Here is a 14,766-nt window from a genome sequence, read left to right on the forward strand (position 1 = left end):
CAACTAGCTTTCAGGGCCTCTTGGAGAAAATAGAGCAGGTTTCAATAAGATTCCCACAAGTTTTTTCAGTATCCTCTCTGTATGCAAAGTATTGTTGAGCTGAGGTAATCTTTGTAGGGTTACCAAGAAATATAGGGAGTTATCAAGAAATAACACAGCAATATGTATTACATACTTAGTGAAAAGGTAGCATTTACATGCATACTTTTCAGGTATGCAAGGCTAATTTTTTCCTCAGCAAAATGAGATTAATGTGGAAATGTTAATGATCTGCATGCATTCCCTTGCTCAGCATCAGCAATGCAACCTGAGCTTTTCAGGTAGAAAAATTCTTAGAAGGACTAAGCAGTAGTGCTAAAACTGAGTGTTCTCTGTTACAAGTTAAGTAAGAGTTAAATATGCTTTATGTAAATATATTGAAGCCACCTGCTAGAAATCGTTTTGGCTCTGCAGTGTTCCAAGAGTTCTGTACTTGTTGAGTCTGAAAATAAATATCGTGTTGCATTTCGTGGCTTGCGTGCGGTACCATCAATGATTCAGTTCCAAACTAAAAGAAGGCTTGAAAATGGTGTCTCCTCTAGCAGCCTGAAAACACTTAGGAATTTGAGGCTTCAAGAATATTCCGTTACATAAATCCAAAATTTCGGTAAAAGGCAATTTATTAAAAAATTAGTAAAATAAAATTTTACTTAATTTTTTAAAACATCTTTCAGAAATACTTAGGGGTAGTTTGCTGATAGCTGCAGCATGAAAAGAATGTACTAAAACTTTATTCACTGCCACGTATCTATTTCCGAAGTTTTCAAGAATTTTAACCTGCATCTTTTTTGTCACAAAATGACTAAGAGCAGACAGTATGTGAAAAACAGTAAGTTTTTCAAGCAGTGGAGAATCTGTCCTCATTATGAATACAAGAGAATACAGCAAAATACATGTTACCTCAGCGCTTAATTCAGGGTTCCTGTTGAGTTGAACTGGAATTCTGTTTCAGTATTTTGTTTGCTTCTATTAATTAGTATATTGAGTCTCACATTATAAAAAAAGTTTCTCATGCATACCTTCCAACTTGCTCCAAGAAGTCAAGCAGTTTATATATTTTATTTATTGAAGCTATATTACATTGTTACAGTAGTTACATACTATTGTAACTACATATTGTATAGTTAAATATGGTGTATGTTAAATTACTCAATGAAAACAGCTGCATCTCCTGCTTGTAAACTGGTGAAAAAGACATGGTAACTTTGGCTCCTTCAAAAATAATTTGAGACATCTACTCTTTTTTATCTTTCTCTTTGCACAAAGGAGTGAACAAAGCTTCTAAGCAGCCTTTCAAAATATTTCTGCATTCCTGTACAGGAGTAACGTTTGGTTTATAGTTTCAAGACCAAAAGTCAATCATTATTTTTTTTTTATCCCAGAGCAAATGCTTACAACAGAGATACTAAACACTTGGAAATAGAGTAGCTTATAATGGAAGCAACAGCTCATCTTTAACTTTGGAAGGACAAGCAGTACCAATTTAATTAAAGCTGTGTTAAAATAGGACTGTCAATTCTATCACAGTGATTCTCCACCCCACCCCACCCCTCAAGAAGTCTTGCTGCCATTTTCTACCACATATTCTTGTCTTGTGCAAATTAATAGATCATTTTATTTTCCACAGGAAATCTGAAGACTTTTATAGCAAATCTTCCAGTGTCAAAATGAACACAGGTATGCTGCTTCAGTGAGGTTTTTCTGTACTCTTATGTGTTGTTTTATAAGCAGAGAAGGTCCTAAATTTATTTGAATTTTCATGAACAAATGCTACTTACTTGGTGCTGAACTCAAATTAAGCAAGACATTGTAATAGTATGTCTGCTTATGTGCATTTGGTTCCATATATAAAATTTCCATGCATGTTTTTCTATGTATGGGTATATATGGATATGTGAAATACATGCATGTTTAGCTCTCTGTGTTTAAGTTATAAATATAAGGTTTGTATGTGTATGTTTTATGTTAGAATGTGTAGTATGAGGATATAACAGCTATGGAAAAGTGGTGTTAAAGCTTCACATTTTCCTAACAAAATGCGTATGCTTTAAAAATGCCTTGTTTTCATTCTCTCCAGTCATTAAATTAAGGGGCATACAAATACTAGCTTGTATTATTAGCTACATTTGCACAACGAGATGAGGATCACTGTTTTGTACGTTTAGGGATTTGTGTTTTCTCTGAAGTTGCTGTGATAGATCTATTGACCAACTGAGTACGCTGTAGAAGTTTTCTTCATGGTCTGTGACAACATACTTATATTTCCTCACAAATCATTAAAGTCAATAAAGAGTGCTGCTGGTTTTGCTGGAAGTGGAAACAGGCCTCTTGAAAGCAGACTAGTGAAGTCCCAGCCTCACTTGTGTCAAGTGTAAGTTTTCAGTTGCAGTCAACTCTTTATACTGCATAGGTGAACTGTCTGTTTTGTGGATGAACTGTGACACAAGGATTGACATGTCCATCCTTTCCAAATCAGTTCGTTTTATCGCTGACTGTAGCACTGCACCGTGACAACTGACATGACAACTTGAAATAAGAAAAACGGGTAATATGGGACCTGACGACCCGAACTACCTAGTTTGCATGTTTCAGCAACATGCACTAAATCAAAAGGTTTAGCTTTTCCATGGTATAGATTGCCACCTTCTAGACCACTGCATTAATCAAGCTTCCTGATTTCCTGTTGTCCCAGACAATAAATGGAACTCCGTAGGTCCAGGTTCTTGGGCAGATTTTTTAATACGAAGTTAAAATGTGTTGAGTCACTTGGAACCACTACATTTGTAAGTGTAATAAGCAAGAGCAGTAAAATTTCTCAGTTGAGTTTATGGATTTTTTTCTCCAGAGTTTTGGTTGTTCTTAACTATTTTACAGATGCTAATCAGGGTGATGTGGTTTTCATTTATGGAAATACTACTTGCAATTTGTCCTACCGTCATGCATTTTTAGTGAAGTTGTCTTTTCTAAACATGCTAGTCTGTGTAATTAAGGTATTACTGAAATACTGCTGTTTCATAGAGCTGATATTTCAGAGCTAGCACAGCTAATTATCATCCATTTGACTATGATTACATTGTGCATTGCAATCATGTGAGTTAAAGTCGTATGACAGACATAATTTTATACACTCTGCTTTGAAAAATGTGGATAGAGGGGTTAAAGTGACAGTGTTTGCTACTGCAGCTCCGAAGTATGACTGCTGCATGTTGTACTAAGATTTTTCATGTAAGCTAGAAATTCTCATGAGAAATAGACATAAGATTTAAGTAGTCTGTGTGGCGGAATGACTTCTGTTGGGGGTTGAGAGTCTTCTGATCACACAGGAGCCTTGAAAACAGTGTTAAAAGACCTGAACACACCTGAAATCCTTAGGTGGGATCCTGGGGTATACCTAAGGGTATCGTGATTCTATGAATTTGCCACTAGCTTGTTTTAAAAATTTTCGGTAATTACTCCTGCAGATAAATGAGCACTTTGATGACAGTAACTGCTGAAGTGGCAAAGCCAGCAATATGCAGCTTTAGAAACAAAAAGTAAATCTACTGCTTAGAGTGAGCTCCTCTAATCCAATGTTCCTGGCTGCAGACTTGGCAGTCTGTCTCACCAAACCCTGCAGCAGATATTTTTGTCTACAGGGAAAATGTTTTGAAGAGCTTTGGTTTTCAATAGTCTACCATATATGGGAGGGATTTTTTAGCATTTGATGTTAATTCTGTACTACATGTTAGGAAGGAAAATTCAACAGCATAAAGTAATGAAACATGTTTGTAAAAGCAAAGAAACAGAAGTAAGATACTGGAGAGGTTTTCAGAAGTACCAAAGGTACTTTGGCTCATAATTCCTTTTGGTGTCAAATGCTGTCATAATTTAAAAATAGTAGTCTAATCGAATGTGTGCCTTTTTAAATACAGACTAAGCAGTCATCAATGGAATCCTATTTTTAACTATATATGGATTTTCATCAACAGGTTTTCAAGTACTCCACAGATTTGATAAACGTCATTAATTTGGTGGAGGCATTTTGAAAAACTAAGTCACAGGAAACCTGAGGTGCTCGTCACACTCACATAAGATTAAAACACGGGATAAATGTGCTTATTGTTCAATCTACATAAGTGCATGCATAGCTGATATTGGGGGAAAGGTAGTTGCATTGAGGAATAGTGAACAAATACAAGTTAATATGCTAGAACAGATTCTTAGTGTCTATACATAAATATTTTGTCTGAGTTTCATATAGATAATTCTTGATAAATGCATCTAATTTTAAAACTATTAAACAAGTTAGTTGTTTGCATTAGGTGAAGCCCATAAGCCAGGAGTGAAAAAGTATTCAGTTCTGGAAGACTGCAGATTTTTGTTTGTTAATGGAAGTCGTCACATGACCTAATCTCTTACATTTTGTCTGGGAGATAAGAATAGAAATTCTTGGGTCCCTGCAGAGTTCCTGAATAGATTGTGAAGCCACTTTTAGATCACTAAACCAAATTAGGTGGGCTTGAATATCTGAGGCATTCAACCAAAACAAAAAAAGTTACTTTTTAGATCATTGTTTGTTGTAATTTAGCAACATCAAAGAACCAAGTAACAGTAACTTCACCTGTGTGGTCAATATTAGGTTACATGATACACTCTTGTCTGCACAATCACAAAGGAGCTCAGAGAAACAGTGGCAGGAGGGGAAGCCCAAATAATTGCCCACCCTGCCAGGCTGCTCCCAGGTCAATCACAGGAGCCATCAAAGCCTAGAGGAGCACAGGGGCAGGCAGGAACCCAAATTAAGGACTTAAGGTGCAAAGGGAAGCCCAAGGGCCTCCCTTGTCCAGGCCTCTCCTAGGACTGTCCCAAGAGAGCCTCAGCCCTGGGGTCCAGGCATGGAATGGATGGCAGACTCAGTGTCTGAGCCCAGTTGCTGAAAGGATCCACCTTGTACATGTATGCATGTGTATTCTCACTAATGGACCTTCATCCTGCTCAAGCAGAGAGGGGAGGGGGGGTGAGGGCATTGTGCCATCTGTGTTGGTGTGAGTGCTCTGAGTGTGACCTGTGTGGCCAGCCATGTCTGCATGTGGTGTATGTGTGTGCTCTTGCACATGTGTCTGATGGGACATCTCCAGGCTCACCACTGGCTAGACCTGGAGACATGGAGAGGCAGCAGCTTTGTCTGTCTTGGTCTGTTGGATCCAGCACTATGTATTTGCCTTCGAAGGCCAGAATGCAAATATGGAGTAAGAATCCCTGGACTAAAGACTTCTACACTTGAATTCACTCTGTAGACAAAGGGGAAAATGATACTATTCATAAGTATGGTGGATAGAAGGGCAGGAAGGAGGATCCCAGGAACTACAGACCTGTCAGTCTGACCTCAGTGCCAGGAAAAGTCATGGAGCAGATCATCTTAAGTGCCAAAATGCAACATCTACAGGGTAACCAGGCCATCAGGCTCAGTTAGCATGGGTTCATGAAGGGCGGGTCCTGCTTAACAAACCTCATCTCCTTTTCTGACAGGGTGACCCGCCTGGTGGATGAGGGAGAGGCTGTGGATGTTGCTTGTCTCGACTTTAGTAAGGCCTTTGATCCTGTGCCCCACGCATTCCCATCACAGCACTGCCTGCCCTGGGCCCAGCTGGGCGCATACTCCGCTGGGTCGCACAGTGGCTGGGTGGCCGGGCCCAGGGAGTGGTGGGGAGTGGGGCTGGTCACAGGCGGTGTCCCCAGGGCTCAGGGCTGGGGCTGCTCCTCTCTAACATCTTTATCAGTGATCTTGAGGAGGAGATTGAAAGCACCCTCAGTAAGTTTGCAGGTGACACCAAGTTAGGTGGGTGTGTTAGGTGGGTGTAGGGCAGGGAGGCCCTTCAGAGGGACCTGGGCAGGCTGGACGGATAGGCTGTGGTCAGCTGTATGAGCTTTAACAGGGCCAAGTGCTGAGTCCTGCACTTGGGCAGCAGCAACCCCATGCCAAGCTCTAGATTTGGGGAGGAGTGGCTGGAAAGCTGCTCAGCAGAAAGGGACCTGGGCATGTTGATTGAAAGCTGACTGAACACAAGCCAGCAGTGTACCCAGGTGGCCAAGAAGGCCAATAGTATCCTGGGCTGTACCAGGAATAGTGTAATATCCTGGGCTGTACTATAGTAATAGTGTAATCAGCAGGACTAGAGAAGTGATTGTCCTGCTGTACTCGGCCCTGGTGAGACTGCACCTTGAGTACTGTGTTCAGTTTCGGGCACCATTGTACGAGAAGGACTTTGAGGTTCTAGAGAAGGTGCAAAGGAGTGCAAGAAAGCTGGTGAAGAGTCTTGAGGATAAGTCTTATGAGGAACAGCTGAGGGAACTGGGGTTGTTTAGCTTGAAGAAGATGAGGCTGAGCATGACCGTATTGCTCTCTACAACTACCTGAAAGCAGGTTGTAGGGAGGCAGGTTGGGCCTCTTCCTACAACTGACAAGACAGAAGGGAATGGTATTAAGTTACACAAGGGGAGGTTTAGGTTAGATGTTAGGAAAAACTTCTACACCAAAAGGGTGATCAAACACTGGAACAGGCTTCCCAGGGAAGTGGTTGAATCGCCATCCCCAGAAGTATTTAAAAGCCATCTAAATAGGGTGCTTAGGAATATGGTGTAGAAGTGGCATTGTGAAGTTAGATAATGGTTGGACTCAATGATTTTCAAGGTCCTTTCCAACCACCGTGTTTCTCTGAATAATGATCAGGAAATGTTTGGGGGCCATTTTTCTTTTCTTTGAGCTGTAACAGCTTAATAAAAATTTCCTGCCCCCTGGCTACTGTCTCTCACCTCTTCACAAGAGGTTGTCTTCACCAGCTTGGTTTATGCCACTGCTTTTACCAACTATCTGAAACAATCTTTAAAAATAAAAACCAGCCTGTGTTCCTAAGTGAAAACAGTGGTGTTCTGAATTGGCTCCATTCTGCTTTTGAGCAGGAACAGATCAATAGAGTGTTTGGCAAATAGCTCACTGAGGGTAATGCTGTCTGTAGTGGGAGCAGTTGCTGAGATGGTGGATTTAGAAGGAAAGGGTTAAAGTAATTATTTATGGAGAGAAACAGAATTATGGGAGGGATAGAGAAAGAAGTGAGGAGATGTGAGGAATGGAGAAAGGCTGAAAAGAAAAACTGTATGAGGGGAGCTGGCAGAGGGAGAGGAGCTGAATGGTGAGGTAATGAGGAAGAGAGCATGCAGAGAGGGTTAGGGTATACACACAAATACACACATCATCCTATCTGGAGGGCAAGCCATGACCTAGCCTGTCTTTTCCAGGCAGTGGGTAGTTCTTTCTTTTTCTCTCATTAAAGGTAGGTCTGCAACACTGATCCTAGCATTCAGGTGTTCATCCCTATATTGCCCTTGCTCTACAACATAGAGCTGAAATGGGTCTCTTCAGATAATCCTTACCTCTCCTGTCTCCTTCATTTTCTGTAATACTTGATGAGGATGCTTATTTGTCCTTTCCTGATTTGATAGGAGTAAACAGGGCTTGTGAAATATTATCTAGGCACCAACTATGCTAAGTCCTTATCTGAGCTGCATTTGCATTTTAGGCAGCTGTTTTCATTATGAATTATTGCTCAACTTTGTATTCTATTGTTGCCTGCAGACCTTAGCTGATTCAAGTCTCCATTGCTTCAGTGTTAAAACAATACCTAGGAACATAGGACTCTCACTCCTAAAGAATTTGTCATGTCAAAAGCATAAAGAATTCCGTGTATGTGTATCCATATTTAGGTGCATTTCATTTTTATATTTATATGCATACATTCTGTATAGATTTCTCATATATCCTCATTTGTTCATTAAAAGCTGTGCCAAGTTAATTGCTTAGAGTTTGCAAATGCAATGAGCAGATTATCATTAATTCAGTCTCCCTTACTATTTTTGAATTTTCTGTTCTCTCGACTTAGAGCTTTTTGGTGTTATTTGGACTTCAGGAACCTGGGTGAATATAGTTAGTATTTGCTGGAAATTTGGTGGAACTATGAAAAGGAACACAGGCTGGAGTAAGCCTCTTGAAATTCAACTGTGTAAGGCCGTGCAGATAAGGGAAGCAGTTTGAAAACTGCTTTTTTTGAGGCAGCATGTAGGTTCTTCTGATCCTTATTCAGATATGATGCCCTTGACTTAATGGGAGCCTGGCCTGAACAAAGGTGGGACGATGGAGTCCATCAGGCATAAACATGTGCTTGCCTACACACATTCGCGTGTTATTAGAAGTTTTGCACAGCTCAATATGGTAATTGAGTGCTAATTCACTCTCATTTTGTACAGATACTTAGAAGGTTATTGCAGGCACAGGCTTGCATATGGGCTTCTTTATGTAGGGATAAATGTTGTATGCATATATGTATGTAGTCATTTACATTTGTTTTAGCTATCTTGTATGAAGCTGTGTCAAACACTTTGCTAGATAATGGGTCCACTAAGTATAAAACTCTGACTTAGTTCAGTTACATTAAAGATTAACTCGAAGCAGAATTTCTTGAAGTTACAATGATGGAATATTTGTAGTTAGCTTCCTTGTTGTCTTTCCTCCCACTTCAAGTTTCTCTATCCTGAAATTCAGGAAGGTAGCTCTTGTAAAAATACAAGTAAAACATCACTTTGTATAAAAGATGCGACAGTATAACAGAATTGTTTGTCTGTCAGCTTGTATTCATCAAATAAAGTATGCTGTCAGTGTCTGCCAGTATTTGGATAAGAAAAGAACCTCAAAATCAACACATCATCAGATCTCCCTGGAATGACTTCCGGTGTATGTTGGGGAAAGGGGAGGGGATAGAAGGATGGAAAATGTGCAGATTTGATAGCTACCGTCTTTGTTTCACATGTACAACGCTGATAATTAATCGTGGATAGTGCATTGCTTTCAACTACTGCTGACTGAATTCGTTTGGCCTTTTGCCTTGAGTCTTGGAATTGGCAATAAATCTTTGGAAGTGCTTACACCTGGGGCAGTGCCACTGATGTTTGTCAACCTTAACAACTACTTAACACATAACCTGCAAAACCGGTGGCCAGAGGGCTGGGCTGTTTTGGAGGAATATTGGAATGAGTGAAGAAATACCAGGAGCTTGCTTCTCCTTCTTAATGGAGGTTAAAGATTTCTCCGTGGCTGAAATTACTGCTATCATGGCAAATACTTTCTACTAATAGGCTGTAGGCCTCTATAGTAGTTGTGGTTCTTCTTGACTTCAGTAGGGCCCTATATTTAATTTCAGTAATATCAAATATGAAAATTTAAATTATTATAGTGAGGAGTGGAAAAATATTTTAATTAAATATAATCCGAATATTTATTAACTTGTTTACAACTATGATAAAATTGCTAAAAAGCTAAGTTGCATGAAAACTACCTTCTAATAACAACAAAGTATTTGTAAAATAGTGTGACAGCTCCAATAAGAGAGGAGCAGAGAGTAAGGAAAGAGTCATGCAAGATCCAGAAGAAAGATTTTTTTTCATTCCTGGTTGTTCAGAATGGTTTTAGATGTCTAGTCATTCCCTCAGAAACTGGGTTCCAGACATAGGTTTTTTTATCTTTGGTTAAAGAAGGGGGAGAGGAAGAACAAGGATGTTCTGCTTAAACAAAACAATATACCATCCTTAGTAATTCTCTTTCTTGACCTTAAAGGATCCCAAAAAAAGCACTTTGTCAGCTGAGCTTAGTTTATGAATCATGTCTTTCTAGTGCATACATTGAACCGACTTTATAGTTCAGATTATTGATTAATATTACTCTGGAATGCTTAATCCTTCATCTTGATTAGTTGTTTGTTTTTACTAATTAGCTATAACTGAGCACTCTTTCAGGTAATAGAATGTATATATTTCCCTAGCGGATTAAGTATTAAATATTGCTTTCTTGACTTATTTTCTGAGAGGTTTATTGTTGCGAAGCTTGTGAAATTTTATGTATTCTGCTAATCTGCGAAAGTTGCACATTTACACATTCCTGCAGCAGTTGCCTAACTGCATGCTTATTTTAATGTATGTTTGGCCTGTCTCACAGTGTGATATGTTGCATGTGCTTGCTCCTTTTGTCTGGGGCTGCTGTCTATTGTTTTGTGCTTCCAGATAGCGGTGGGTGTGCTCGCAAACGTGCTGCAATGTCTGTCACATTAACAGCTGTGAAGAGAGTTCAGAGTTCTCCAAACCTATTGGCCTCAGGTATAACCACTAACCAGTGAGATACTGCTCCTGAATCGCTTTTCTGTGGTGCTGTGCATTCCTGCAATATTACTCTTCATGGAGGGAAGTGTAACCATATTTTCTGTTCCACTGACAGGTCTGTTACTCCAACAGTGCTCTTTTAAAAAATAGTCTTAATTTCTCTTTGCCTAGGCTTAGTAGCCACTAATCAAAAAAATTAGGAAGATTTAAGAAAAATCAGTTATTTATAAATTAATTTTGCCTTTAGTATAAGTTTTGGGTCTCGTGTCCCCTATTTTTTTTTCTTTTTATCAAGATAACATAGCAGGAAAAAATAGGTTTTGTTTATTGCAACTTGCTTTAAAAACTGTTCTCAAAGGAAAAAAAATCTGAATGCTGTTTTAAAATGATCATCAGAAACCATATTACGTTTACAAAAATCATTTATCAAGCCTGTTTTCCTAAAGTGTTTAGGAACATTAGAAACATCTCCTAAAAATGTTTAAAACAATAAAAACATGCAGAGTATTCTGCCAACAGACAGGCAGAGCTGCTTCTCAGCAATATTCATGTCTGGTTTTACAAAATTAAGTCAGTATATATAAATCAGTGAAGAATCTCAGATGGTGTAGACTAATTTACACCAATCTGAAGATGCTGTGTTCACACCAGACAAGTGTAATATAGGAGGCTGAATAAAGAATGAGCAAGAAAACAGTTGCAAGATAAAGTCTTTGTTTTGTAGATCTTTTCAAATATAACACTAATCCCCAGGAGTAAGAACTGTTAGGATTTATGAAACAAATTAAAAATGTGGTTCCTACTGCTTGTAAGGATAGTGGAAGTGTTATTTGGATTACTGTGTGTATGTAAATTTAAGAAAACATCAGGTTCTTATTTTTTTGTAACCGTTCTTAACAATTTTTATCATTTAAATGTGTAGTACAAGCTTTTTAATGTCTCGCTTTGTTGCACTTGAAATTAATTATAAGGAGTGCTTTTAGTACTATAATTATTGCACATTCAAAATCTTTTAAATTTGTTTAGAGATGTCATCATTTTAGTTTCTTTAGGAGGAAAAACACTAATATATCTACAAGTACCGCCCAACACTACCAGAATTTAAAATCTGTTCTGTGCTGGCAGTATGTGTGTATCAGTTTCTGTGTTTTGCTTTGATGCAGTGAAGAAATCATCACACTTTCTGGTGTGAGGGGAGGAGAAGATCCTGGCAGGATCTGTAGGCATCTTTCTCGGTTTTGAATTAAACCTTTCCAGCTCATCTGAAAGGAATGACTGATACCTAGATTTTAGATGATAATATATCACAGTATTTACTGGGGGAAAAAAAGCACAGCAAATGTTTGTTTATTATTGGCTGTCTGAAATAGCAGTGATTAATTAAGTAACTAACTTTCAGCACCCTATAGCCTTCTGTAGAACTTGTGCAGTGAGCATTACAGTTATCTATGGTCTAATATTCTGAGGTGGACTTAGGTAAAAAGGGGAGGGAAGTAGGTAACTGAACAAAAAGACTCCTATATATTTTTCAAGTTGTGTCATCATGTTTTCATTTCTAATGCAAATTAATGTTGGATGTTTCTTTTTCAGGGTCTGATTCTCAGTCTACAGATTCAGGTAAATAAAACACTGTGTTATGTATGCATCAGTGTAACACTGTAATAAGTGAATGATTTTTTAACAATCTTCCATTTATTTGATTTCAGTGTTCTATACATCCACATTCTTTAAGGAAAACACCACTGTAATTGTAATAATAATTGCAAGTGATTAATACCTCAAATTCAGGTCTCATTTGAAAGCAGTGTTTCTTATAACACAGTATATGTTGTCAGAAAATGAATTGTGTGGGAGAATACGGACTGCTAATTTGCCACCTTTAGCTTCAGTAGCACTTTCTATTTCATTTTTAGTCCCTTACACAGGATTGGAAGTTCTGCCCACCACACTTAGCAGCCTGCTGACATAATGTGTTACTTTTCCCAGGCTCTTTCAATATTTTGCCTTCAAATCTATAGCTTTGAAGCTATAGATTTTTTTAATATATCCTGTTGAGGCAGGATAGTATCTCCCGCTATGTTTGGACAATGCCTTGAGGGCTTTTCAGTTCTGAGGATAGAGAGAAAACATGGTTGGTTGGAAATCCAAAGTGCCATTCAGATTTGGAAATAAAATGAATTATTGGAGCAACTAATCAGGTGTTGTGATGAACTTTGGTGAAACTGCCATGACCAACTATGTGAACTGGGAGGTTTTTCAAAATCCAACACAGCTGTGAAGTTCAAGAATGAAATCTGTGAAAGTACTTCAGCCTGTTTTATACAAAAGCTGAAGCACCAATATCTTAAAAGGACTTCCAAGGTTAAAATCCATAGTCCAATGTTGTGGGGAGTTATCTAACTGCTACCAGCATTATTGTCAGTGCTTGAATTTTCTAAATATTTTATAAAGTGGCAACTTTAGCCCTTTTCTTATAACTTCCATGATGATAACAGCAGCATTGTCAGTTGTGTAGCAGCTAAACTTTTCCACAGTTTGTGTAATAGCTGGGTTGGTATGATGATAGCAGTAACAGAGATCTACTGATCACCAAAAAAAAAAAAGTTTGATTCTTTTTTCACAAAAATGGTTTTTCTTTTTCAATTTTCATTTTTTTTAAACAAAAGCTTGGAGATCTTACAATGATGGAAGTAGAGAGACTCTGAATGGAGATGCCTGCAGTTCGTCTCTTACAGCAAAAGGGTTTAGGAGCGTGCGGCCAAATCTGCAGGATAAAAAATCACCAACTCAGGTAAAACTGAACACACCAAGTTTCTTGCTCTGGCATTCGTGTTGGGGTTGTTCTAGGAGAATAGCGTATATAGATGGGATACCTCTATGGAACATTTTCCTGATGTCTTCCAGACAGTGTGAATCCCCTGTTCATATGGACCATTACAAACTGTTTTACTGCATAGATAAAATACACTCCACATAGAATACGTGCTTCCAGGTTAATTACCAGAAATTGCTTTCAATGAACAAGACAACCAGCTAAATAAAAGTAGGTCATGCACAAATAAAAGCTTTCCAGGAGTGTTCCCAGACTTCAAAGAGTATTTATTAATATTTTACACTTAGAGAAATGCATCAGTCATCAAAATAATATCTGAGGATAAAGGTTCATTAATGATAAGGTAGACAATGTTTCTACCCATTTTGCAGAAGAATATAATTAGAATGCACTGAAAAAAAACTTTACTTGGAAACATATATATCTCAAAAAAAAATCAACATAACACCACCAATACTGTCTCTGCTACTATGTTAATTCAAAGGTTTGAGGCTCTGTGTGTTTTATATGTTATGTGTTACCTGTGAATAATAGCTTGTTATCTAAGATTCTGGAAATTTTGGAAATTATTTACATATCTGAACAATTTCACAGTAATAATTCACATTCAGTGTAAGAAATATTTTTTTAAAGAAAATGGACTATTGTGGGCTTCCTTCTGATCCCAGTTTACTCTGAGCAAATGAAATGGAATATGTGGCTTTCTAAACACAAGCTGTACAGCCCTGCACAGCAAAAGGTGGTGGGAACCTGACCAATTCGATTGTCTATTGAATTGAGCAATGTTGGGATAAAGCCCCTTAAATTGCTAGTTCCTTTATTTAAAGATAAAAGTCAAACTGAGTTGTATCTCCTGCTAACATTTACTTTCTTTTTGTTTCTTCTTCAATGTTATTTTGCTGTGTGTGGATGCTTTTGGCAAATAAGGCACCTCTGCCACCCCCTAGAAAAGAAAGTTTTCAGAAAGCAAGAGTGACTAATTGCAAGAAGGAAATTAATCTCCAGGCAGTAACAACAATTCCAGCTGCACAGCTTCCCACCGATACTGCCTCTTACACTAACGAGAAGTCTGTCCAGCAGACCATGTCTTCTCAAATATCTAACACAAGTGTGTCCTATGCACAACAAATCATTAAACCACTAACCTCAATCTCCAGTGCAGACGCAAGCACAGTAGCTGGTAGTGGTACTACTCTCCGTCAAGGCCAAAAGCAACAGTCTCAAAAACGTAAGGTATCTACCCTGAAATTAACCCGAACACGTGACCCAGCGAGTAGCATTCATTGTAATACACAGCAACAGCTCAAGCCTGTTGAAGTGCCAGTATTTCCACAAAGGCCTGTCTCACCTGCCTGTAACCCCCTGCCTGAGATACACACAGCGTCTCTTTCCATTCAGATAGCTCCCATCCCTGACAAAAAAGCAGAGCCTGAAATCCAAGAACATCCACCTAGTATTTCTCCAGACACCTCAAAGATGTCTTCAAAGGATTTGGGACAAAAATCTACAGTTCTTCCTTCTTCACAGGCTGCAGAGTGCCATGTGGTATATTTAATTTTTCCATCTTTTGTTTTAGATCATTCATGAATCACTTAACAACCGTCTGTTTATCTATACTTACATTATCAAAGTTAGACCTTATGTTTCCTGGGTAAAACTACCTGTCACACGAATCAAAACAGAACTGAACAAAGCCTGGATTTTTTTGAAGG

General features: G+C 38.5%; 1 protein-coding gene across 3 annotated transcripts in view; it reads left to right on the forward strand.

Annotated features, from left to right (window-relative positions):
- Positions 1-1,706: 1,706 nt before the first annotated feature.
- SORBS2 (sorbin and SH3 domain containing 2) overlaps positions 1,707-14,766 on the forward strand; it is an 82,505-nt gene continuing 69,445 nt past the window's right edge. For 2 of the 3 annotated variants that reach the window (XM_008949795.1, XM_008949796.1), the window contains exons 1-3: positions 10,158-10,218; positions 11,812-11,838; positions 12,888-13,012. In XM_008949795.1, the coding sequence (XP_008948043.1) occupies positions 10,158-10,218; positions 11,812-11,838; positions 12,888-13,012 (213 nt within the window). Of the gene's footprint in view, positions 1,717-10,125; positions 10,219-11,811; positions 11,839-12,887; positions 13,013-14,766 lie in introns of those variants that run through there. The other variant, XM_008949792.1, reaches the window with a different exon arrangement.

This window comes from Merops nubicus, unplaced genomic scaffold, assembly GCF_000691845.1.
Source record: "Merops nubicus isolate BGI_N331 unplaced genomic scaffold, ASM69184v1 scaffold4071, whole genome shotgun sequence".
In the NCBI taxonomy this organism is placed as follows: domain Eukaryota; kingdom Metazoa; phylum Chordata; class Aves; order Coraciiformes; family Meropidae; genus Merops; species Merops nubicus.